At 41.5% G+C, this 24,397-nt stretch overlaps 1 protein-coding gene across 3 annotated transcripts in view; it reads right to left on the bottom strand.

Annotated features, from left to right (window-relative positions):
• Window positions 1-24,397, bottom strand: part of itpr2 (inositol 1,4,5-trisphosphate receptor, type 2) — a 583,413-nt gene that overhangs the window by 258,955 nt on the left and 300,061 nt on the right. For all 3 annotated transcript variants that reach the window (XM_039761551.1, XM_039761550.1, XM_039761552.1), the window contains one exon: window positions 22,347-22,455. In XM_039761551.1, coding sequence (XP_039617485.1) covers window positions 22,347-22,455 — 109 coding nt within the window. The remainder of the gene's footprint in view (window positions 1-22,346; window positions 22,456-24,397) is intronic.

The following is a 24,397-nucleotide window of genomic DNA, read 5'->3' as shown; positions in this document are numbered from 1 at the left end:
GTTGCCATTCCTGTTTCAATACCAGCATCTCCTGTTTCAATTCCTGTTTCAGTCTCTCATGTGTCTTTGTCCTTGCTTTCTCATTTGTCTTCTCGGTTTTCTTTATATCTTGTATGAGCTCAGCAAACATCACCTGCAGTGTAGACATTTCAATTGTGCTTTCTTGTACCGTAGGTGAAGCGTCAAGCTCTACTGTAGTCGGTGTCCCCGCTATTCCCGGCTCGCGTGGAGCAATTGAGATCGCAGACTGTAAGGCCTTTTCCAGTTTCAGGTGGTGTTCTCCGATCGGCGAGCTATCGAGATCTGCACTCATGATCACGATCATCGCTCCCTTTTTCACTCTCAGCCGGCGATGATGTAGCGGACCTTGGTCCCGAAGAGTCTGTACTTTCGCCCAGCTGATCCAGGTCTCTCTCTGAAAGGCCGTATCTTGAGCTAGGGCTTGCTGATCTTAGCTTGGGTGCAGCTTTAGTTTTCGATTCTTTCGGACCCCCTTTCTTGCTGGACATGTTTATATATGCTTATATATATACTGTAGCAGTCTCCTTGGGTTGAATAGATACAGGATATCTCAGGATAATAAGCAAATAATATGAAAACAACACCGCTGCTAGCGGAGCTCCACTTCAGACGTCCATCTCTCGCATCGGACGAGACCAACAGAACTTTGAAAGATTTTTGCAAGCTTCCTGGGCTGATAACCAATAAACTGGATAATAAGTACTCCTATCCAGATTGTAGATTGCTTCAGACCAAGTAAGGCAGCTCCCGGATGACCACCACCAGTTCTGTGGTTATGCCATGGGCAATCAGTGCGGTTTAGCCCAATCAAGGATCGACCAATCCTTTAACTGAGCCAATAACAACCCTAGCACTTCTGAGGACTGAGTCAATCCTCATAATTTAATTGTTTGGCGTCTGTGAATAGGGATACAAGATGGGTTTCCACTGCATCCCCAAGAGTCGTGGTCCACCCAGGTCTTTAGGAGATTGACATGGTACACGCACCAATGCCAGTTTAGTTGATACACCAGATAGCCCACTAGCCCCTTCCTTTCCCTGACCTCAAATAACTCCAGCCAGTGCGTGAGAAACTTGCAGTGGCTTGTGGGAATAAGCAACATGACTCAAGTCCCAAAGGCGGAGCTCGCAGGGACTTTGATGTTCCCTCAAGGGCGGCTGTAGACACTTGAAACAATCCCTATGGCTGGCGCTGTGCTTGACAATGTTGCGGGGCTGGCATTTTCTTACACCCATTCCTCCCACACAAGATCAAGCAGTTCTTTGGGCTGCATCCCATATAGCAGCTCAAAGGAGGAGAACCTTGTTAAAGCCTGTCTGGCCTCTTGGAAGGTGAACAACACTAGGAGTAGGGGCTGATCCCATCCCTTCCCATCTGTCCGCACTACCTTCTTCAGCATTTGCTTGAGTGTATGAGCAAAGCGCTTAGCCAGACTGTCTATTTGGGGATGATAAATGGACATCCTGAGATGGTGAAAATAGAGGAGTGTAGCAACATTTAAATGGTTTGCAATATAAATGGTGTCCCCTGATCTATAAGGATTTGTTTGGGGATACCGACACACAAAAAGACACCAATGCATTCCTGGGCAATTACCTTAGATGTAACCACCCAGCAGGGAATGAACTCTGGATATTAGGTGGCATAATAAACCAATATGAGGATATATTTTTGTCCCTTTGATGAGGGTTTGATCAGTCCTACGATGTCCATGCCAAGTTGCTCGAAGGGGATCTCAATAATGGGCAACGGGACTAGAAGGGCAAGATCTGCCCCGCTTGCATGTCTGAGACCTCCCCGAGTCGAAAGCAAGTGGCCTTTGCCCATAACCAGGCTGGTGGGACATGTCAGGTGTGGTAGGTCCCAGTCGGGTTTATTTTGGCACAAAGTCTCTTCCCAGGATCAGGGCATAAGGAGCCTTCAGAACTACCACCACATGCATTCACTTAGTTGTCCTCATACAACTAACAGACAAACCATAGTGGGTTAGTCCCTGGCCTCACCATGAATACAGGCATCACTGAGTCTACTTTCGGTCATATTATTTCAACTGGACATAACAGCCAGCAACAATGATAACGTTTCTGTTGGCATCATAGAGGGCTTAAACTGGGTGCATATTCATTATGTCCGTGCCTGGAAAACGAACAACGAGAGGGTTAGTCACAACTGTGTAACAGTACCTTCGCTTACTGCCCCAGCCCCACTCCATGGGGTCATCTACTTTTGGCAAGTTGCCACAGAGTGTCCCGACTCACCGCATCAGGAGCACCAGGGAGGTAGGGCGAACTACTCCCCACGCCATAGAGGCATTTCCGCGTCTTGTGTGGGGTTTTCCCTCAGGGAGACGTTGGTTGTCCAGGCACTCTATTTGGCTTGCTGAATGATGGCTCTCGATGATCTTTACTAGTGTCTCCATGCCTGCCCATGGCTGCCTTCGCGGACTAGGTGTTCAGTGTATTCTCACCCAGCCAGAGCCATGAGGCCATTTGCCCCCAGAGATCAAAAGCCTGGGCTCTTGCAAGGTGCTCGAGATCAAACCTTGGCAAGTGGTGGTCAGTTCGTAGTAGGCGAAAATCTCTTTCTTCGGGGTATAGGATAATCAGTAGCTACCTCATCATCTACATCATAATAAGCATGCTACACCTTGACTGATAGAAATGTAACCAGCAGGTGACACCAATCGTTCTGTGGAAAGCATTGTTGGGAGGCTATACACTCAAAAATCAGCAAGTAGCCTTCGATGTTAAGGTGCAAGAATGCAATTTGTGGGTTTATGTGAACAAAGAATGGTGCAGAAATGCTGAGGTAGTGTCAACCCTCTGCTCTCAAGTACCATATTTTCATTTGTCATGGGAATTTACCATTGTTTTTAATCTAGCCTTTATATCCTACATTGAGCTAATTCTAAAGAAATACTGTGTGTACTTTACAGAACTGTTACAGAGCTGCAAACCACACATCCCTGTTGTTTTATTATTGTGGTTGGAGATTTTAATGAGGTGAACTTGAAAACAGTTCTCCCCAACTCTCACCAACATATGACCCTTGTAACCAAGGGAGAGAAAAAATTGGATTTTATGTTTACAGAATTTTTTGATGCTTAAAAACAGTTTCCTTTATCAGGAAGAACAGGTACTGTGCTTATCCACTGCGGATGTGAGAAGAACTCTGTTTAATGTAAACCTACGCAAAACTGTTGAACCAGCCAACGTACCTGGCTGAGTGATCAGGGAATGTGCAAACCAGCTGATGGATATCTTTACAGACATCTTCAACATTTCCCTTAGGCAGGCAGTCAAACCCAAGCGCCTCAAAACACTATAATACCCATGCCAAAGAAGTCCTCTGTCACTCACACCTATCAGCATGAAGTGCTTTGGCAGGATAGTCTTGGGCTACTTAAAATACAGGACTTCCCATATCACATGACCCTGTCCAGTTTACCTATCACCTGAACTGTTCCACTGAAGATGCCATATAATGCACTGTACTCTTTGTCTGTCCCTGTGCTGTGAGAGGAGATACTACAAAACCACAGTCCCTCAGAAGCTCAAACAGAATTGATGTCTGCTAGGCTACCACACCTCCCCAAGCAACTGCATAGAGTTATATTTTTAATTTAAAAAACGGAAGGAATATTCCTCAAATTTTTAAACATATGCTAAACTACATCACAGAAAGATATGTCTTTAAACTATCTATAATATAAGTAAGTAAGGAAACACTGCTTAAATAAATAGCAGAATGAGTAAATCCTTGGATAAATTCTATAAATATGTAATATTATGTAACTTAGTAGGTCCCCCATTACTTTTTAGTATTGCACTAATCCTTCGTGAGTGTTCAAGTGCAACTGTCATGTCTATGACGAACTTGTGTCTTCGATATTTCCTACGCCACACATTTTAGGAAACATCAGATCCAAAAAGACCGATTTTGGTCTCATCAGACCAGAGAATGGAATTGTATGGTTCTTGACCAAGGCTAAATAGGACTTCTTGGGCTTTGACTAAAGCAATGGAAGGTAACATGAATTACATATATGTGAAGGGTACATCTTACTGTATGAGATTAAACAACCCCCTCTAGTTTGGCTTTCAGAGTGTTTGCTAACTCTTATGCATTTGCTTTGTGATTTTCCTACACTTTCTCTCCAAACAATGTTTATCATTAGATCACAGTTTATGAAAATGGCCTGAATGTTTGAAGTTGCTGACCCCAAATCCATAGTCTTTGAATTTCTGTATCACTTTTGTTAGAGTATTTTGACTTAATAACAGTGACTTGATGATCTTCTTGTTTACTTATCCATTCGATTTTCATTATTCATTTTCAATTTAGGTGCACTCATTTTGCAACATGGCCATTTATTATTTAATTAAAAAAAGTGCTACAGACACATTACTGTCATATGGGAAACCACAAATTGTTTTACTTGTAAAGTGAGATAGCTGGGATTTTTTTTTTGCTTTAAGAGAGGTGTACTCATATATGTCAGATAATTCAGAAAAATATTAAATGGGGCACAAAGCCCCATTTGGGCATGATTAATTTAGTTAAATATTCAGCTATTAGCCAGCATTCACTGAAATGACTTATAAATCTAAACTTCTTACAATATATTTATTTAAATTTCTCAGTACCAATAAGAATAATTTAATGCATATCAAAAACTACAAGAAAACATCAAGCAAGTTGTCTACCAGCAGTTGACTTTTTGGCAACTCTTCCACTTCAAGAAAGCTTATGAAGCTGCACTGCAACTCAAAAGAATTTAAAACATAAAACAATGCAACAGCTACAAATTCTAAAGGGGTAAAAACTAGTCAGATAATTCACTCAGAAATACTGAATTATTAAATGGAAAAAAATCCCAAATCTAATTATGTAAAGCATATTATTAATAGTTATTTTAATGATGAAATTAGCAACAAATAACAATATCATTCAACAAATCATAATATATAACTCCTTAACTTAGCCAATAATCACAGTGTTTATTAGTGAAATATGACCAAAATGATAATTACACTTAAGTACTATATACTATATTTGTAATATTTATAATATATATTTAAAATACATTTTAATTTACCGTTGCTCATTACTGAAATCTAAATAATAAGGGAGACTAACTGAAATACTCATTCAAGATTAAGAGGCATCTGCATGGTGTTTTCTAACAATTCTTATATATAAAAAAAGCCTTGAAGCTAATTTATTTATTGAGTTGCCTTTAAATTCCAATGTTTCCTGTATCTCCTTGCCTTTTTCTGTTTCACCACAATTCTTCACGACATATATACAACATCAAAACTACATACAAAGTAAAAACTACTTGTTGTGATGTAAGAGTTTGCATATAACTTGTTAAATGTTTTGTATGTCTTTATTTGTGATTTAGGCAAAGCAATGTAATTTAGTGTTACTTTGGTGAGAGGCATTCGTGTTTATCCCAATCCCCAGGTGTTAAGATGTTCTATTCCCCCATTGGACTGAGATATGGCTGTTTGGAATTGGCTTGTCTCAGAGGTCTTTAAGTACCATGTTATCCTATTGGCTGTAGGGGGTTGGACAGAAAACCTATACATTTGCTTGCTCAACCACATTCTCTCTCTCTAACCAACATATGATGAAGAGGCATCTCTCTTGCTAACCTGTGATGATGTAGAAGTATCTTTCTCTTGCTAACAACTGAAGAAGACCATCACATCATGAACTGAAGACAACACAATGAAGAGCACAATATTCAGCCATTTTGAACAGACATGTGGCTGAAAGCTGAGCACCAATGATGCCTTAACTAGAGATATTTGAAGTAACTACAAGTCTGTGTGCCACCTTAGTCACACATCACTATTTTATCAGGTTGTATGGTTGCCAATATTCAAATGTACTTTGCATTGTGTTATTATTTATGAATATTATCAGTAATACATTATTTTATGTGCAACTTAACTCCTGCTGGTCTTTATACTACATCTAATTGCCTGAGGTTATAGATATAGAAGGGAAGGTGGGGATAAGTTATATACAATAATACCTTATATACAGTGGTACGTCTGTGAGATTAGGCATTCTAAGGTTACATATTAATAATACAATAGGGGAAAGTAGAGCAATACATCTCTCTCACTCTCTACCAAGATAAAACACTACTGTACACCAGACAAGGTAAAAGAGTAATTATCTTATGTGTGCTTTAACATAATACACACAGACAGCCATTTATGGTGAGCAAGTCAAGAGAACGAGAAACATGCTAAAAATGCCAATCAGCTAAGAAATACCGTACCCATTCTTTCTTTTGCAGAGGCTTTACAAGTATAGGTAATTTAAGAAATAGGTTTGTGCAGTATGCGGATACTGACAATGTACTGAAAATCGCAATTTTTAAAACCGTATGGTACCAGCATTTTGTTAATTTCAGTACCAGAACTAAATGGTACTTTACAATTATTCAGTTCAGAGATGATACATGTATGTATTAAATATAGATGGAATCAACAATGGGGATCTTGCTCTTTGAATGTACGTATTTATATAAATGTTCTGGAGACTATGGGAAACAAGTTCCTTGCAATGATTGGAGAAGTGCGGCATGATAGAGAAGCATGCAATTGTGCGGCGGAACACAGAGTGCAGAGGCTGCTCACAAAGCAGCTGTTAGATGGGGGAGGGGAGTTGCTCATTATTTGGTTTGGTTATCATTTTTGATAACCATCATAAGATGTTCGAAAGTTGGTATCGATACCAAAGTCAAAATTGTAGTACCAATTCAAAACTAGTTATCAGTAAAATGGGAAATCTGGCATGGAAACAGATTAGGCAGTATTTTTTTGTTCTTTTTTTGATAAAGTTAACAATCTTAGCAACTATTTAAAAATGCCTGCTACATAATTTTCAAGCACTCTGATGAAACTTATTAGGTAGGTGCAATCGTTAGAGCAGAATGTCTCCATGTACCAGTGCTTCAAAGATTGCTTGGTAGTGATTATTTTAACTTCAAATGAGAAGAATTTCTGCTTTTGTCTGAAAAAAAGAATTTACTATGTTAGATGACCAGTCCATCTAGACTATATGATCCTGATTCATGACTGTACATAAATTCGAATAACAATTCACCACTCACTTTCAAACTGAGCACTCCCAGTTTCCCAATAAGATTATAGAATCTATAGATGGTAAACTTTCAAGGGTTGAATCCTACATAAAAAAAAAAAAATTCTGAATGGATATACTGACCATGTGGACAAACTTTTCAATTTATCAGTCAGTCTAAATACCTTTGATGGACGTAAGCCCATAATAATGGATCAAGAGCATGAGGTTGCGAAAGCAAGCAGATGAAATGAGTTCCTTACACAGGAAAAGTAGTAGTAACATTCCAAGCTACAATTAATTTCAATATTAAGGAGAGGAGCTCAGCAAAATGAAAAGGAAAATCCTTAAGCGCTTCCTGTGGTATATGCATCAGACACAACCTACAGGTAGAAGACTCTGAAACAGACCCAGGACATGCCGAAGACATTATACTTCAAGGCTGGTCTGAGGGCACCTATTAGTTCACAAGGAGAGCTGCAAAACATTGTTAAGGATAGGGTTAAATAGCCTGTCAAGCCTGGCATGTTGCCACTGTTACCCTCACTAGAAAAAGTAAAGTGACGATAAAAATCCTTTTTTGGTTTGGTTTATGTGTATTTAAACATGTAGATAGTAACAATTCACAAAGGTTGGCAATTTGGCTAGCAAAGACAGTATGCATGTGACTCTGCAACACCTGAGACAGATACGATGAATAGGCCGCATTTTCTTTTTGAAAACTTCTCCTTGACTTCAGCATTGCTTTAATATCCCCAAATTCATGCACAGTAAAGATGAATGCCAGCAATGAAACAGGCTTTGAGAAAATCTTTTTATATTCATCCATCCATCCATTATCCAACCCGCTATATCCTAACTACAGGGTCATGGGGGTCTGCTGGAGCCAATCCCAGCCAACACAGGGTGCAAGGCAGGAAACAAACCCCGGGCAGGGTGCCAGCCCACCGCAGGGCGCAAACACACCAAGCACACACTAGGGACAATTTAGAAATGTTGCCAATGCACCTATTCCAATGTGTTAAATGCAGCTATCACAAATTATTGCCTTGCTGCCAATGAACAAATACTGTATACACATACACTAACAGTGAAAAGTATCTGTTTTAACTGAAAATTAGCAGTTCAAGTCTATTGAATAAAATGAAATGGTACAAAGCCAAGCAATAAACTGCCACAGTTTATTATTATTGTTTTTTTTTTTATCTAAACCTCTAGTAGGTTAAATTTCTACATTTTTAAAAATTTCAAGTGTTGCTTAATGCTGGGAAAAAAAAATCTTAAGTGATACTTGCACAAGGCTGCAAGATAGCAAAATGTTAAAAAAGTGAAGGGGTCTGAATACTTTGTGTATATATATGTATATATTGTATATACAATATTATTGAGAAAAAAAAAAAACATGCGGTCACTGATTACAACCGCAAGATGTTATACGAATGAATATAAATAATATGAATGATGTTGCATCCGTGCCACAATATTTTCCAAAATATACTATACAGGTCATAAAATGAATAATTCTAAATATAATATATATCTATGTCTCTATTTTTTCATAGACCATAAGGTGCATACTAATTCAGCGTGAGCAGGAACACTCAATATAACTGAAAAAAAAATAAATCAAGTGATGGTGAGATACGAAGAAGGCAGATTCACCAGCGTTTCTGTGTCAACCTCCAGATCAGAGAATGTCCATTTCCATTGCCTTAAAACACCAATCGCATCTACAGTTATTGCCAGTTTCAAATAAAAACTAACAGCGTCAGATCCCTAGGACGGTAGTATGTATCGTGATCGTGACTAATAAAAGTGAAAAAAAAAAGAACGCTAACTTTTACAAGTACTATAAAAGTACACCATCTGTTACAGACGCAAACCAAAAGCATGTGTGTACTGTATAATATTAACAATAAGAGCAGCTCACTACTGAAAACGGCAAATATAGGAGGCAGTCGGGATCAAACCGAGAACTCTTGATTACAAGTCAGCAAATCTTACAGCTATGCCATGGACGCCGTTTTCTTATCCTTGAACCTTTTGTGAAAGTGTTTATTTAATCTTTAGACTTCAGGCTTCACACATTATATAGTTTATGCCAACATTTTGTCATTCACTACTAAAATATGAAAAACATTTCTGTTTTAACAATGTGTTTACACAGATAATTGTAGAAACGGAACACACATGAAATGCATGTGTTCCAAATAACAATCTATTATTTCCCCTCTAAAACTCCAGCACTTCACTCCCAGATAATCAAGGCATGAGCTCGGAGAACTTTGTGCACGTTCTGCGGCAGTGACAGGCTGCCTGTCTTTATCAGCACATTTACAGGATAAAAGACGCTGGCGGAAAGGTGCGAACGGATTTAAGGTGGGCTGGATCTATGAGTTTTTTCGTAGGCTCTGGTAATTCTAGTGTTGATAGATAGATAGATAGATAGATACTTTATTAATCCCAAGGGATTTCATACAATCATAGATAGATAGATAGATAGATAGATAGATAGATAGATAGATAGATAGATAGATAGATACTTTATTAATCCCAAGGGATTTCATACAATCAAGTCAAACTTAAGAAAACTAAATACAATTCAACCACCAAACATAAGAAATTGAAGAAGGCCAACAGCCAGAGTAGAACTTTGAAAGTAGTTAAGAGGGAAAGAAGCCCAACTTCTCAATATAAATGATTATTCTAAAATGTTATTCATTAGATCCTGCCAGGTTTAACAAAAGTTTTGAACAGATTCTCCAAGTGAGAATTTGATTTTTTCCAGTTTCAAATTGTATATAACATCAGTTATGCACTGATTTAAAAGAGGTGAGATAGGATTCTTCTTATCAGCAAGATAAGCCTATGTGCTAATAGTGAAGTAAAGGCAATTACAGTTTGTTTGTCCTTCTCCATTTTAAGCCCATATGGGAGTACTCCAAACACAGCTATTAATGGATAAGCATTTAAAAAATGTTATCCAGAATGACGTTCATTTGGTACATGCCCAGAACATGACTGCAACGTTCACAGGTTGGATCTTGCCCTGGAAACATTTAGGAAAATTTTAAATGAAATAGATGTGCTTGATAAAAGTTTTTAAGTTGAATAATTAATACTTTGCACATATGGAGCTACAGTAAATTCTGTGCATGGCTGCCTTCCACTTCTTTTATAAAATATTGTGTGAGATATCCTTTTCCCACTGCACTCTGGGGTCTTTAAAAGAAAAATTGTTTTATATATTACAGAAATGCTGCCTGAATCTTCAAGACTGATCAGTATTTCATCTGGAATAGAAATAGGTGGGAGGGGAGGAAAATTGGGCAGATTTCATTTAGCAAACTTTCTAATTTGGCGATAGTGGAAAAATTATGTTAATGGCTATATTTGGAATGCAATTTTTCATGGGATGATAAAAACTGTGTAAGTTTGAGACAGTGAAAAAGGTGGTTATCATGTACAGGTGCCATAGATAAAACATTCTCTAACTAAGTGTTTCCTACATTGGTTCCATATTCTGAGTGAATGAAGGACATTTGGGTTGTTAGTATATTGACATTGCCTTGTATTTACTGCTGTACAAAAAAGGAATATAAAGAAGCTGCAGGATTTCATTTCTATTGCAGACCAATATAGTGTGTGTTCATCTATTTGTGTCAATGTCCAGGTTTTTATACCTTGTATATTTGATGCCCAGTAATAAAACTGAAAATTAGGTACAGCCATGCCACTTTCCGATTTAGGTCATTGCAGGGTCACCCTTTGAATGCGTGGATATTTCTAATTCCAAATAAATTAAGTTATTATTAAATCAAATTTATTTAAAAAAAATTATTTGTTAATATATATGGGGATGTTTTAAAATAGAAACAGAAGCTTAGGGAAGATGTTCATCTTGATAGTGTTAATTCTCCTTGCTAAAGTAAGATGGAGGGTAGACCATCTATGCATGTCTTTTTTAAGTTTTTCCAAGAAGAGAGCAACATTTTGTTGAAGAAGAGCTTTATATTTACTTGTGATGTTAACCTCCAGATGTTTAAACTGGTCTGCAATGATAAAAGAAGGAAGGTGTCCAATCTAATGTTGTTTGCTAGTGAACTCATTAGAAAAAGCAGACTTTTGTTCAAATAAATTTTAAGTCCAGATATGTTTTGAAATTCTGCTAGTGCATTTAAGGCTTCAGGCATAGACTTTTTGTGGGTCTATAAATATATAAATAAATATACTGCTCACAAAAATTAAAGGAACACTTTAAAGAAACACATTAAATACATCAGATCTCAATATGAAGTTGGATATCTATACAAATAACGACAGGGCAATGTCTTAGGAACAAAAGAATGCCAAGTCTTTTAATGGAAATAAAAGTTTTCTGGTTTAAGTCAGGGGATCGTGAAGGCCATTCAATTGTTTCAATTCCTTCATCCTCCAGGTACTGCCTGCATACTCTTGCCACATGAGGCCGGGCATTGTCGTGCATTAGGAGGAAACCAGGACCTACTGCACCAGCGTAGGGTCTGACAATGGGTTCAAGGATTTCATCTCGATACCTTATGGCAGTCAGAGCACCATATCCTACGCAGTAGATGTCTGTGCGTCCCTCCATGGATTTGCCTCCCCAGACCATCACTGACCCACCACCAAACCTGTCATGTTGAACGACGTTGCAGGCAGCATATCGTTCTCCTTGTCTTCTCCAGACTCTTTCACGTCTATCACAGCTGCTCAGGGTCAACCTGCTCTCGTCTGTAAAAAGTACAGGGCGCCAGTGGCGGACTTGCCAATTCTGGTGTTCTTGAGCAAATGCCAGTCGAGCTCCACGGTGCTGGGCAGTGAGCACAGGGCCCACTACAGGACGTCGGGCCCTCAGGCCATCTTCATGAAGTCTGTTCCTGATTGTTTGGGTAGAGACATTCACACCAGTGGCCCTCTGGAGGTCATTCTGTAGGGCACGAGCAGTGCTCAGCCTGTTCCGCCTTGCACAAAGGAGCAGGTGTCGGTCCTGCTGATGAGTTGAGGACCTTCTACGGCCCTGTCCAGCTCTCCGAGAATAACAGCCAGTCTCCTGAAATCTCCTCCATGCTCTGGAGATTGTGCTGGGAGACACATTAAACCTTCTTGCTGCAGCACGTGTGGATGTGCCATCCTGGAGAAGTTGGACAACCTGTGCAACTTCTGTATGGTTAAGGAATCGCCTCATACTGCCAGTAGAGATAATTACTCAAGCCAAAACTAGCATGAGTGGAAAACCAGCCAAAAAGATCAAGAGGAGAAACTTGAAATGACCTCCACATGTAAAACCAGTCCTGTTTTGAGGGTTTTCTAACTGTTGCCACTTTAGCGCACCTGTCGTTAAGTCCATGAACACCAATACAGCTGAAAGTGATTAACAATGACCTCAGCTGCTTAACCAACCAGAAAATTATCAGACAGGTTTAATTGATTTCATGCCAGGCCCAATGTTCCTTTAATTTTTGTGAGCAGTGTATATATATATATATATTTATATATATAGTATATATATATATATATATATATATATATATATATATATATATATACTGCTCAAAAGAATTAAAGGAACACTTTTAATCAGAGTATAGCATAAAGTCAATGAAACTTATGGGATATTAATCTGGTCAGTTAAGTAGCAGAGGGGTTGTTAATCAGTTTCAGCTGCTGTGGTGTTAATGAAATTAACAACAGATGCACTAGAGGGGCAACAATGAGATGACCCCAAAACAGGAATAGTTTAACAGGTGGAGGCCACTGACATTTTCCCTCCTCATCTTTCAGACTGTTTCTTCACTAGTTTTGCATTTGGCTACAGTCAGTGTCACTACTGGTAGCATGAGGCGATACCTGACCCTACAGAGGTTGCACAGGTAGTCCAGCTTCTCCAGGATGGCACATCAATACGTGTCATTGCCAGAAGGTTTGCTGTGTCTCCCTGCACAGTCTCAAGGGCATGGAGGAGATTCTAGGAGACAAGCAGTTACTCTAGGAGAGCTGGAGAGGGCCATAGAAGGTCCATAACCCATCAGCAGGACCAGTATCTGCTCCTTTGGGCAAGGAGGAACAGGATGAGCACTGCCAGAGCCCTACAAAATGACCTCCAGCAGGCCACTGGTGTGAATGTCTCTGACCAAACAATCAGAAACAGACTTCATGAGGGTTGCCTGAGGGCCCAAATGTCTACTGCGCCCTGTGCTCACTGCACAGCACCGGGAGCTCAATTGGCATTTGCCATAGAATACCAGAATTGGCAGGTCCACCACTGGCGTCCTGTGCTTTCACAGATGAGAGCAGGTTCACCCTGAGTATATGTGAAAGACGTGAAAGGGTCAGGAGAAGCCGTGGAGAATATTATGCTGCCTGTAACGTCGTTTAGCATGACTGGTTTGGTGGTGGGTCAGTGATGATCTTGGAGGCATATCCATGGAGCGACTCACAGACCTCTACAGGCTAGACAACGGCATCTTGACTGCCATTAGGTATCAGGATGAAATCCTTAGACCCATTGTCAGACCCTACGCTGGTGCAGTAGGTCCTGGTTTCCTCCTAATGCACGACAATGCCCGGCTTCATGTGGCAGGTAGTACCTGGAGGATGAAGGAATTGAAACAATTGAATGGACTTCACGATCCCCTGACTTAAACCCAATAGAACATCTGTGGGACATTATGTTTCGGTCCATTAGGCGCCGCCAGGTTGCTCCTCAGACTGTACAACAGCTCAGGGATGCCCTCATACAGATCTGGGAGGAAATGTCACAAGACACCATCCGTCGTCTCAATAGGAGCATGCCCCGACGTTGTCAAGCATGCATACAAGCTCGTGGGGGCCACACAAGATACTGAAAAGCATTTTGAGTAGCAGAAATTAAGTTTTTGAAAAAATGGACTAGCCTGCCACATCTTCATTTCACTCTGATTTTAGGGTGTCTACACAATTGAGCCCTCTGTAGGCAGAAAACTTTTATTTCCATTAAAAGACTTGGCATCCTTTTGTTCCTAAGACATTGCCCTGTCGTTATTTGTATAGATATCCAACTTCATATTGAGATCTGATGTATCTAATGTGTTTCTTTAAAGTGTTCCTTTAATTTTTGTGAGCAGTGTATATAGTACCATACCATTGTCATATATTTTCTGTTCAAGCCCTTCTCTGAAAATCCTCTTTATTTCTGATGCATTTTAATGTCAACAAGGGGCATCCTTGTCTAGTACCACATTCTAGTTTGAAGTAGTCTGAAATAATGTTAATACAAACTGAAGCTTCTGGATTGGTATATAGTAGTTTGATCCATGCACATATGTTCAGGCCCAACCCAAATGTATGCAATGTGTTGAATAGGTATTCCCATTCAATGATATCAAATGCTTTTTCTGCATTCAAAGATAATAAGATCTCTGGAATGTTAGACTTGATGGGTGCATATTTTACATTAAACAGGCGTCAAAGATTGGAGGTTAAGTGTCTACCTTTAATAAATCCGGTTTGGTCTTATGATATTTACCGAATGGAGCACATTCTCAATCCTTCTAGTTACAACTTTGGAGAGTATCTAAACCATGAGTTAAATACAGAGGTACTAGAGCATTGCTTTAACATCCCCAAATGCATGTACTGTAAAGATGAATGACAGCAATGAAACTGGCTTTGACAAAATCTTTTTATATTTCTATATGTGATAAATGCAACTATCACAAAGTATTGCCTTACTACCAATAAACAAATATACACATACACTAACAGTCAAAAATGTTTTACACCACTATTTTACAAGTTTTTACTGAAAATTAGCAGCTCAGGTCTAGTGAATAATCTGAAATAGTACAAAGCAAAGAAATAAAAAGAAAAACTGGCAGTTTGTTTTTTTATTATGTTTTATTTAAACCTCTAGCACAAACACACACACACACACACATATTAGAGGGCAACAAAATGCGTCCAAAACCACAACAAAACCCCACAATTGTCTTCACTTTTCCTCTTTCTTTTCTCCTCCTCTACACCTCCCAAGCAAGCTTTGTCTACTTCCACCCAACTTAGATTAGGGAGTACTTTTGTTGCTAGAGACATTCCATAAAGCAGGGATACTGCCCACCCTGTTGGGTATTGTTCCTGGGCCCAGCCTGGCTGGGTTGCCAGCATACACAATGTCATACTGGCATCTTCTGCCTATCTTCTGAGTGAAACAGGACAATCTTTGCCCTGTTTCTTGTGTCATTCTTGGACTGAACTCCATTCCAATTAATGAACCATGCTTCATCCCAGCTAAGACGCCTGCCCATGTGCAACATCCAACACATCATGCAACAGACTTGTAGGACTAACAGCATTATCAGAAGGAGTACTACACTCCAAATAAGGGCTGAGGCTAGCAATGATTCTGGTTGCAACTTTAGTCTTCATGGGCAGTGGACACAAAGTAAGATAATTAGGCCAGGTGAGCAAGACAAAAATGGTGACTAACTGTAGGAACACTGTGAGAATGATTGGCATACTGGCATCTTCTGCCTATCTTCTGAGTGAAACAGGACAATCTTTGCCCTGTTTCTTGTGTCATTCTTGGACTGAACTCCATTCCAATTAATGAACCATGCTTCATCCCAGCTAAGACGCCTGCCCATGTGCAACATCCAACACATCATGCAACAGACTTGTAGGACTAACAGCATTATCAGAAGGAGTACTACACTCCAAATAAGGGCTGAGGCTAGCAATGATTCTGATTGCAACTTTAGTCTTCATGGGCAGTGGACACAAAGTAAGATAATTAGGCCAGGTGAGCAAGACAAAAATGGTGACCAACTGTAGGAACACTGTGAGAATGATTGGTGGAACTGAAATGCAACCTAGCACAGAGATTAGGTTTAGACCTCTGTCATCCAACTACTAACTGAGCCTGAGCTGGCTTATTATATGAGATCAGGTGACATCAAGCTGGTAGGGCCATCAGTATTAGATCTCTTTATAACTAACTGTCTTTTTTAAAGCCCACTGCTCCGCTCTCCATTTGAGAAATGCCGCACTAGTCTATAACTATAATGATAAACAAATACTTTTATGCAACAGTTGCAGATCACTTTCAGTTATGCTTATTCAAAAACTTGGTTAGGTCGATCACGTCAAAACTGGAAAACAAGAGTTTGCAGCCTGAGGGATAGCAGCCCTCCATTTGTAAACCATTCAGCTAGTGGATATGTTTGTGTGTGTCATTCCATTCTTCAGCACACAGCTCCATATCCTTGCAATTCAATATAAGAATATAGCAGAAAATAAAAGGTCCTGATAGATGCAAGCATAATCACCCAATATCAAGTGTTGGAAATAACAAAACATTATGTAAGGAGTGCTCAAAGCTTTCATTGAGCAATCTCACTTATAATTTTGAATTTTACTGTAAATGTGCTTCAAAGACTTGAAAGCTCAGCTTGAAATGTCCAATTTATTCCCAGCCCTGAATTACTATCAAAATCTTAAAAAACAACTAAGTATATCTGCTAGACCCAAGGTGCAGAAAATATGCAGCATCTTACAAAAGAACCCCAAATTACTAGGCAAGGCAATGACAAAGAAATAAATAGTAATAAAAATGAATGTGTATGTTAAAAAAATCAAATTAAATGAAAGACAATGCATATATATATTTATATATCAGATATAAATATGCAGCATGTGTAAGATCACACAAGTAATAATCAAAAGCAATTGAAGTATGGACACTTGTAAGATTTAATGAAAACTCTTATTCATCCGTCAAGGCAAAAACACATCTACTTTTATTGTAACAAATGCAACAGTATCACTTAGTAACAAAGTTTTCCAACTTGCTTTTAAATTTAAATTCTACTGTTCAAAAACTAGCTAAAGGTAGAAATGTGTCATTTTTATCACTTCTAAGGTATAAATGGACAACAGGTGTACCTGTACACTCAAAAATTTCAGTTTAATACAAAGTGCATTGAATTTTCTACTGATTAAAAATTTTAATAACTGCTGTATATTTACATTTATTTTCTTACACTTCCTTATTATATAAAAAGATACAGAAACTTTTAACTGACAATAATTCTAGAGGTGTCTTACAGATTTGTTCATGAAATCTGCCCATTGTCACACACGTGCGCATAGGAGGACGTTGTGTGGACCAAGTGAAGGTAATTCCACGCCAGGCCAGGGGGGGGCGGAGTGCATTAAACCTTCTCCTATTATCTTTGCAGACCAGCCGCGGGAAAACCTTTCTGAATCAAGAGCGTCACTTCCAGTTCCGGTGCCTAGAAGAGCGTCACTTCCAGTTCCGGTGCCTAGGAAAATGTCACTTCCGGTTCCCACCCCTAGAGGAATGTCACTTCCGGTTCCGGTGCCTGAAACATCACTTCCTGTTTGACCATATAAAACCACCATTTCTAACAACCTTCAGCAGTTCAGTCTTGGACTCTGTACCGTCAACTTCATTGTTGCGGAAATCTAAAATCCATTGCAGCTAGGAATATTATATGGGTGGCTGCCCCAAACTTTTCTTTACGTGTGTCAAGTCTCTTCCTTTTACAGTGGCGTAGTCGGCAGGATGATGGCCTCCTGGAGAGATCGGAAGGCGAACTTGAACCTTGACTTGACACACGTTTATAAATCAACAAAGCATCGGATGGGTAAGTACCGCTCCCGAGTTGCCGAGTGGGCGTCAGTCGGAGCGTGTTGGGGAAAACTGGAATGTGCCTCAACCCATCATCCTGTTAAAGGTCCGGGGAAAAATAGCTCCGGAACCCACAGGCTAGAGCCAGGTACATCAGGGAACGTATCGGGTGCTTATTATGACCAACCAGGTGTGGGGACTGCCCCAGCTTATCCCACGAAGGGCAAGCCCTTTAATAAAGGTGGGAGAAACCCAGGCTGGCAGGTGGAAACCATAATGGCCTGGAAATTTAATACTGCTAAGGCAACTAAGAAGCAGGCCATGGCTTTATGGGGTAAGGTAGTTGGTTGGTTACAGCCTCATAAAAATACCAGCCACCAAATAGCAGAGCAGGTGGCCTGTGCCTTATTACTCAAAAGCCTCCCCGGAAAACTCACCCAGCCGGCCTGGGGATATACAGATATTGCCGCCTTAGCGGAGATCACAGATCACTTTAGGGCAGAAACCGGCTTGGGGGCGTCAGAATGGAACCCGTGCGAACCCGGGTGTGCTTGCGTCCCTAATACCGAGTCCCCTGGCTATAAACTGAGGCATGTTCGGGTGGACCCTGAGACGCGCGGCGGCACTACGAAGCAACAAAGGGGTCTGCGGAGTGAAGTGGGAGGAGGTGCGGTGTGCTCTTGCTAATCCACTGGCCTGTTCACATACGGGAAAAGTGTTAGTCAATGGAATTAAAGTAACCGCTTTATTTGATTCCGGCAGTAACATTTCCATTGTTGCTGGCCAATTAATATTACCGCGACAATGGTGTAAGAATAAGACCCGGATTACCTGTATTCACGGGGATGTCCGGTATTATCGATCCGCCAAATGTTTTATATGCCAGGACGGCATCGTTAAAAAAATAATGGTGGCAGTGATGGATGATCCGCCCTTCCCCGTGATCCTAGGAAGAGATTGGGTCGAAATAAACAGCGGTAATATAGACACTTCTCCACAATCGCTAGGTCTAGTCACGGACGCGAATTCAGCGCCCTCAACTTCCTCCACGCCGTGTTTACAGCCGGCTGGGGAGCGGACTTCGGCCTCTGGTGATGACGACGAAAGACCCGGGACGTCGCAGCCTGAAACGTCATCAGTAAGCGCCCGGCGTCTCGGGCGAAACTCCGCCCCATGAGGTCGAATCCGATCCTCTCTCACGTCTGCGGTTTCAATTCAGGCAGACGCCGGCTTCATTTAAAAGGGAACAATGGAACGATGATTCCCTTAAATTTGCAAAAAATGCAGTCGTTTTAATAGACGGCCAACGCACGTCACATCCCATGCCACAAGGTCCTCACTTTGTGATTAATAATGATCTGTTATATCGGGTAGCAGAACATGAGGGGCAGATGAGGTCACTGTTGTTAGTACCACGAATCTACCGGCGACAGGTCTGTGAACTAGCACATACCCATCTGCTGGGAGCCCATTTGGGCCCCGAAAAAACACTGGAGAGAATTAAACTCCGATTTTTTTGGCCTGGAATTAACGAGGAGGTTCGCCGCTTTTGCACATCCTGTCCAGAATGTCAATTGAGGCAAATTCCTAGGAGGGACCGTGCTCCTCTAGTTCCTTTACCCTTAATTGATATCCCGTTTGAACACATAGGGGTCGATCTGGTGGGACCCCTGGAACCCTCAGCCAGAGGTTATAAATATATAATGGTTCTGGTCGATTATGCTACTCGATTTCCAGAGGCTGTTCCGTTGCGCTCAGCTACTTCAAAAGCTATCGCACGGGAATTAGTGGGAGTATTTGCGTGTCGGAATCCCTAAAGAAATCCTGACGGATCAAGGGACTCCTTTTACCTCGCAGACGTTCAGGGAGACTGCCAAGCTACTTCAAATAAAGCATTTAAAGACCTCGGTATATCATCCTCAAACCGACGGTCTTGTGGAGAGGTTTAATCAAACTCTCAAACAGATGTTGCGTAAGGTAGTCAATGAGGACGGAAGGAACTGGGATCAGCTCCTCCCCCTCGTCCTTTTTGCATATCGGAAGTCCCACAAGCCTCCACGGGTTCTCACCTTTTGAATTACTATATGGACGACAACCCGGGGCATATTAGACATCCTAAAGGAAGGATGGGAAGAGGAGGCTCTCCCATCAACAAATATATTGGAATATATCGCGCAGTTACGCGATAGATTTGAAAAAATTAGACCAATATTGAAAACACATATGGAGAAAGCGCAAACAGCTCAGGCCCGATGTTATAACCGTGGCACGTCTCTCCGGGAATTCCGCCCGGGAGACCGGGTCATGGTTTTAGTTCCTACCTCACACTCCAAATTATTGGCCCATTGGCAAGGCCCTTATGAAATTAAGGAGAGGAAGGGGCTGGTCGATTATTTGGTGAAACAACCGAATCGTCGACCCAGCGAGCGGATTTATCATATCAATCTGCTGAAACCGTGGAAGGATAGGGATTCCGAGCCCTCCTCCGGACAGCTACGCTCTCTCTTCGCTCGTCAATTATACCTTAATTTCGGACATAATTTGACTCGCCAACAACGTCAGGAGCTCGAAGCAGCTATCCTGTCTGTCCCTGAGGTAATCAGTGAAAACCCAGGTCGGACCTCCTGGTTGCGCATGACATTGTGACGAAACCTGGGGTTATTGTCCGAGAACGTCCGTACAGAATTCCCGAGGCAAAAAAGGCGGAAGTGGAGTTGGAGATCAGACGAATGCTGGAGCTAGGTGTGATTGAGGAAAGTTATAGTCCCTGGTCCAGTCCTATCGTTATGGTCAGTAAGCCCGATGGAAGTTGGAGGTTTTGCAATGACTTCCGTCGGCTTAACCAAGTCTCCCAATTTGACGCCTATCCAATGCCACGAGTGGATGACCTCCTCGGCGGCTAGGACATGCCAAATTTTGACTACCTTAGATATGACTAAGGGTACTGGCAGGTTCCCTTAACGGACTCCGCCAAGGAAAAGACAGCGTTCAGCACCCCTAGTGGACACTGGCAGTATCGTGTCCTCCCATTTGGATTACATGGGGCACCTGCGACCTTCCAACGTCTGGTGGATAAAGTGCTCCGTCCTCATAATTCATATAGTGCTGCCTACTTGGATGACGTTGTCATCTATTCCAACACCTGGGAGGAACACATACAGCAGGTTGGAGCTGTGTTGGGACACTAGCACAAGCTGGACTTCGATCAACCCAAAAAGTGTTTCTTTGGGTTGGTAGAGGCCAAATATTTAGGCTATCTAGTGGGCCGGGGTATGGTGAGACCACAGTGTTCCAAAATTGATGCCATTGCAAATTGGCCCCGTCCGATAACCAAGAGGCAAGTACAAGCATTTCTCGGACTGGCGGGTTACTATCGGCGGTTTGTACCTCGGTTTTCCGAGAGAGCTACGCCCTTGACAAACCTCACAAAGAAGGGTCGACCTAATCATGTGGTATGGGATGAGATAACAGAAGCTGCATTCAGTGACTTGAAACTGGCCCTTACGTCAGCTCCTATATTAAAAGCACCAGATTTTTCTGAACCTTTTATTCTCCAGACGGACGCTTGGACACAGGACTTGGAGCCGTGCTGAGCCAGAGCGTCAATGGAGTTGAACACCCCATAATGTACCTGAGCGGAAACTGTTGGATCGGGAAACCAGGTATGCGGCAGTGGAGCGGGAGGCTTTGGCTATTAAATGGGCGATTACTCAGCTGAGATACTACCTCTTGGGACGTGAATTCACTCTTGTGACAGATCATGCACCCTTACAGTGGATGGCCTTGCACAGGAGTCCAATCCAGCGGGTCACGAGGTGGTTTTTGGATCTCCAGCCATATAAGTATTCGGTCGTTTATCGCCGGGGTATTCTGCAGGCCAATGCTGATGCCCTTTCCAGGTGCCACGACTTCACGGGCAGTGCGCCCGACCCGATGGGTCTGGGCTGAGGGGGGGGCCATGTCACACGTGCGCATAGGAGGACGTTGTGTGGACCAAGTGAAGGTAATTCCACGCCAGGCCAGGGGGGGGCGGAGTGCATTAAACCTTCTCCTATTATCTTTGCAGACCAGCCGCGGGAAAACCTTTCTGAATCAAGAGCGTCACTTCCAGTTCCGGCGCCTAGAAGAGCGTCACTTCCAGTTCCGGTGCCTAGGAAAATGTCACTTCCGGTTCCCACCCCTAGAGGAATGTCACTTCCGGTTCCGGTGCCTGAAACATCACTTCCTGTTTGACCATATAAAACCACCATTTCTAACAACCTTCAGCAGTTCAGTCTTGGACTCTGTACCGTCAACTTCATTGTTGCGGAAATCTAAAATCCATTGCAGCTAGGAATATTATACGGGTGGCTGCCCCAAACTTTTCTTTACGTGTGTCAAGTCTCTTCCTTTTACACCATATATGTGTGCATGTGACCTGAAAATCATGAATTTAGAAATTGTTACAAGTTTCTTTAAACTACCACCATAATCTGTTTATGAAGCAGTAAAAACATTCAACTCTTCATTAATGAGTACTTTTAAACAGTGATTTCAATGTTACAAAACTGGAGAAATTAACAATTAACTTACCGAATCATCAAAACTATCTTTTGTATTCAGCATTCCACTTAATGTTTGGAGTACTTTGATGCACAACTTTTCTTCTGTATCCATCAGCTTTTTTGTGTGGTTAATTAGTCTGCAGAGAAAGACAAATATAATAACGCATAATATACATTATTATATTAATGGAAAAAATGTGGTCAGGCTTCTAAGGATAATATTAGCATTCCTAGTCCTTTATTGGTTTATTAATTAAACCTGGAATGTTTGAATATCTGCGGTGGGCTGGCACTCAGCCCGGGGTTTGTTTCCTGCCTTGTGCCCTGTGTTGGCTGGGACTGGCTCCAGCAGATCCCCGTGACCCTGTAGTTAGGATATAGCGAGTTGGATAATGGATGGATGGATATTTGAATATTACAAAGTATTAAGTGAGCCATGTACACTAAAGCTAACCAAAAGTATGCTGTCACCCAATTATGGTGACGAAAGTACACTTGTCCTACGAGCCTGCTTCAGGCAAGAGGAACTTTACAGATGCTGCCTTATCGATGTGACTACAGCTGAGAGAACAATAAAACCTTCTTCTTCTTCTTTTGGCTACTCCCGTTAGGGGTTGCCACAGCAGATTATCTTTTTCCGTACCTTCCTGTCCTCTGCATCTTGCTCTGTTACACCAATCACCTGCATGTCCTCTCTTACCACATCTATAAATCTTTTTAGGCCTTCCTCTTTTCCTCTTGCCTGGCAGCTCTATCTTTAACATCCTTCTCCCAATATACCCAACATTTCTCCTCTGCACATGTCCAAAACAACGCAATCTCTCCTCTATGACTTTGTCTTCCAACCTGAGCTGACCATCTAATGTACTCATTTCTAATCCTGTCCATCCACGTCACACCCAATGCAAACCTTAGTAACTTTAACTTTGCCACCTGCAGCTCTGTCTCCTGCTTTCTGGTCAGTGCCACCAACTCCAACTCATATAAAATAGCTGGTCCCACTACTATCCTGTAGACCTTCCCTTTCAATCTTGCTGATAAACAATTTATTCCCGACACTCTTCTCCACCCATTCCACCCTGCCTGCACTCTCTTTTTCACCTCTCTTTCATAATCCCCTTTATTCTGTACTGTTGATCCTAGGAAAACTCTTCCACCTCTCCACAGTCTCCTCAACCTGCTCCCTACTCTTGATACAGATCACAATGTCATCAGCAAACATCATGGGGACTCCTGTCTAACCTCGTCTGTCAACCTGTCCATCAACATTGCAAATAAGACTCAGAGATGATCCCTGATGTAATTCCACCTCCACTTTGAATACATCCATCACTCCTACTGCAGACCTCACCACTGTCACACTTCCCTTGTACATATCCTGTACACCTCTTACATACTTCTCTGCCACTCCCAACTTCCTCATACAATACCACAACTCCTCTCAAGGCACACTGTCATATGCTTTTTCCAGGTCTGGAAAGACGCAATGCAACTCCTTCTGGCATTCTCTATACTTCTCCTCAACACCTTCCAGAGCAAACATTTCATCTGTGGTGCTCTTTCTTGGCATGAAAAGATACTGCTGCTCACTAATCATCACCTCATTTCTTAAACTAGCTTACACTACTCTTTCCCATAACTTCATGTTGTGTAGTTACTACAGCACTGCACACCCCCTTATTCTTAAACTCAGTACTAGTAGACTTGTTCTCCACTCCTAAGGCATCCTCTCACTTTCCAAGATTCTATTAAACAATCTGGTTAAAAACTCCAGTGGCATCTCTCCTAAACACCTCCATGTTTTCAGAGGTGAGTCATCTGGACCAACTGCCTTTTCATTCTTCATCCTCTTCATAGCTATAATTACTTCTTGTTTGCTAATCTGTTGCACTTTCTGATTTACTATCTCCACATCATCCAACCTTCTCTCTCTCTCTCTCTCTCTCTCATTCTCTTCATTCATCAGCTTTCCAATGTACTCTTTCGATCTGCTCAACACACCCTCCTCGGCTGCGAGTATGTTTCCATTTTTATCCTTTATTATCCAAACCTGTTGCAGATCATTCCCAGCTCAGTCAC

This window comes from Polypterus senegalus, chromosome 8 (genome assembly GCF_016835505.1).
Source record: "Polypterus senegalus isolate Bchr_013 chromosome 8, ASM1683550v1, whole genome shotgun sequence".
Taxonomy (NCBI): Eukaryota; Metazoa; Chordata; class Cladistia; order Polypteriformes; family Polypteridae; genus Polypterus; species Polypterus senegalus.
Note: the sequence above shows the minus strand (reverse complement) of the source record. Positions and strands in the feature narration are given on the sequence as shown.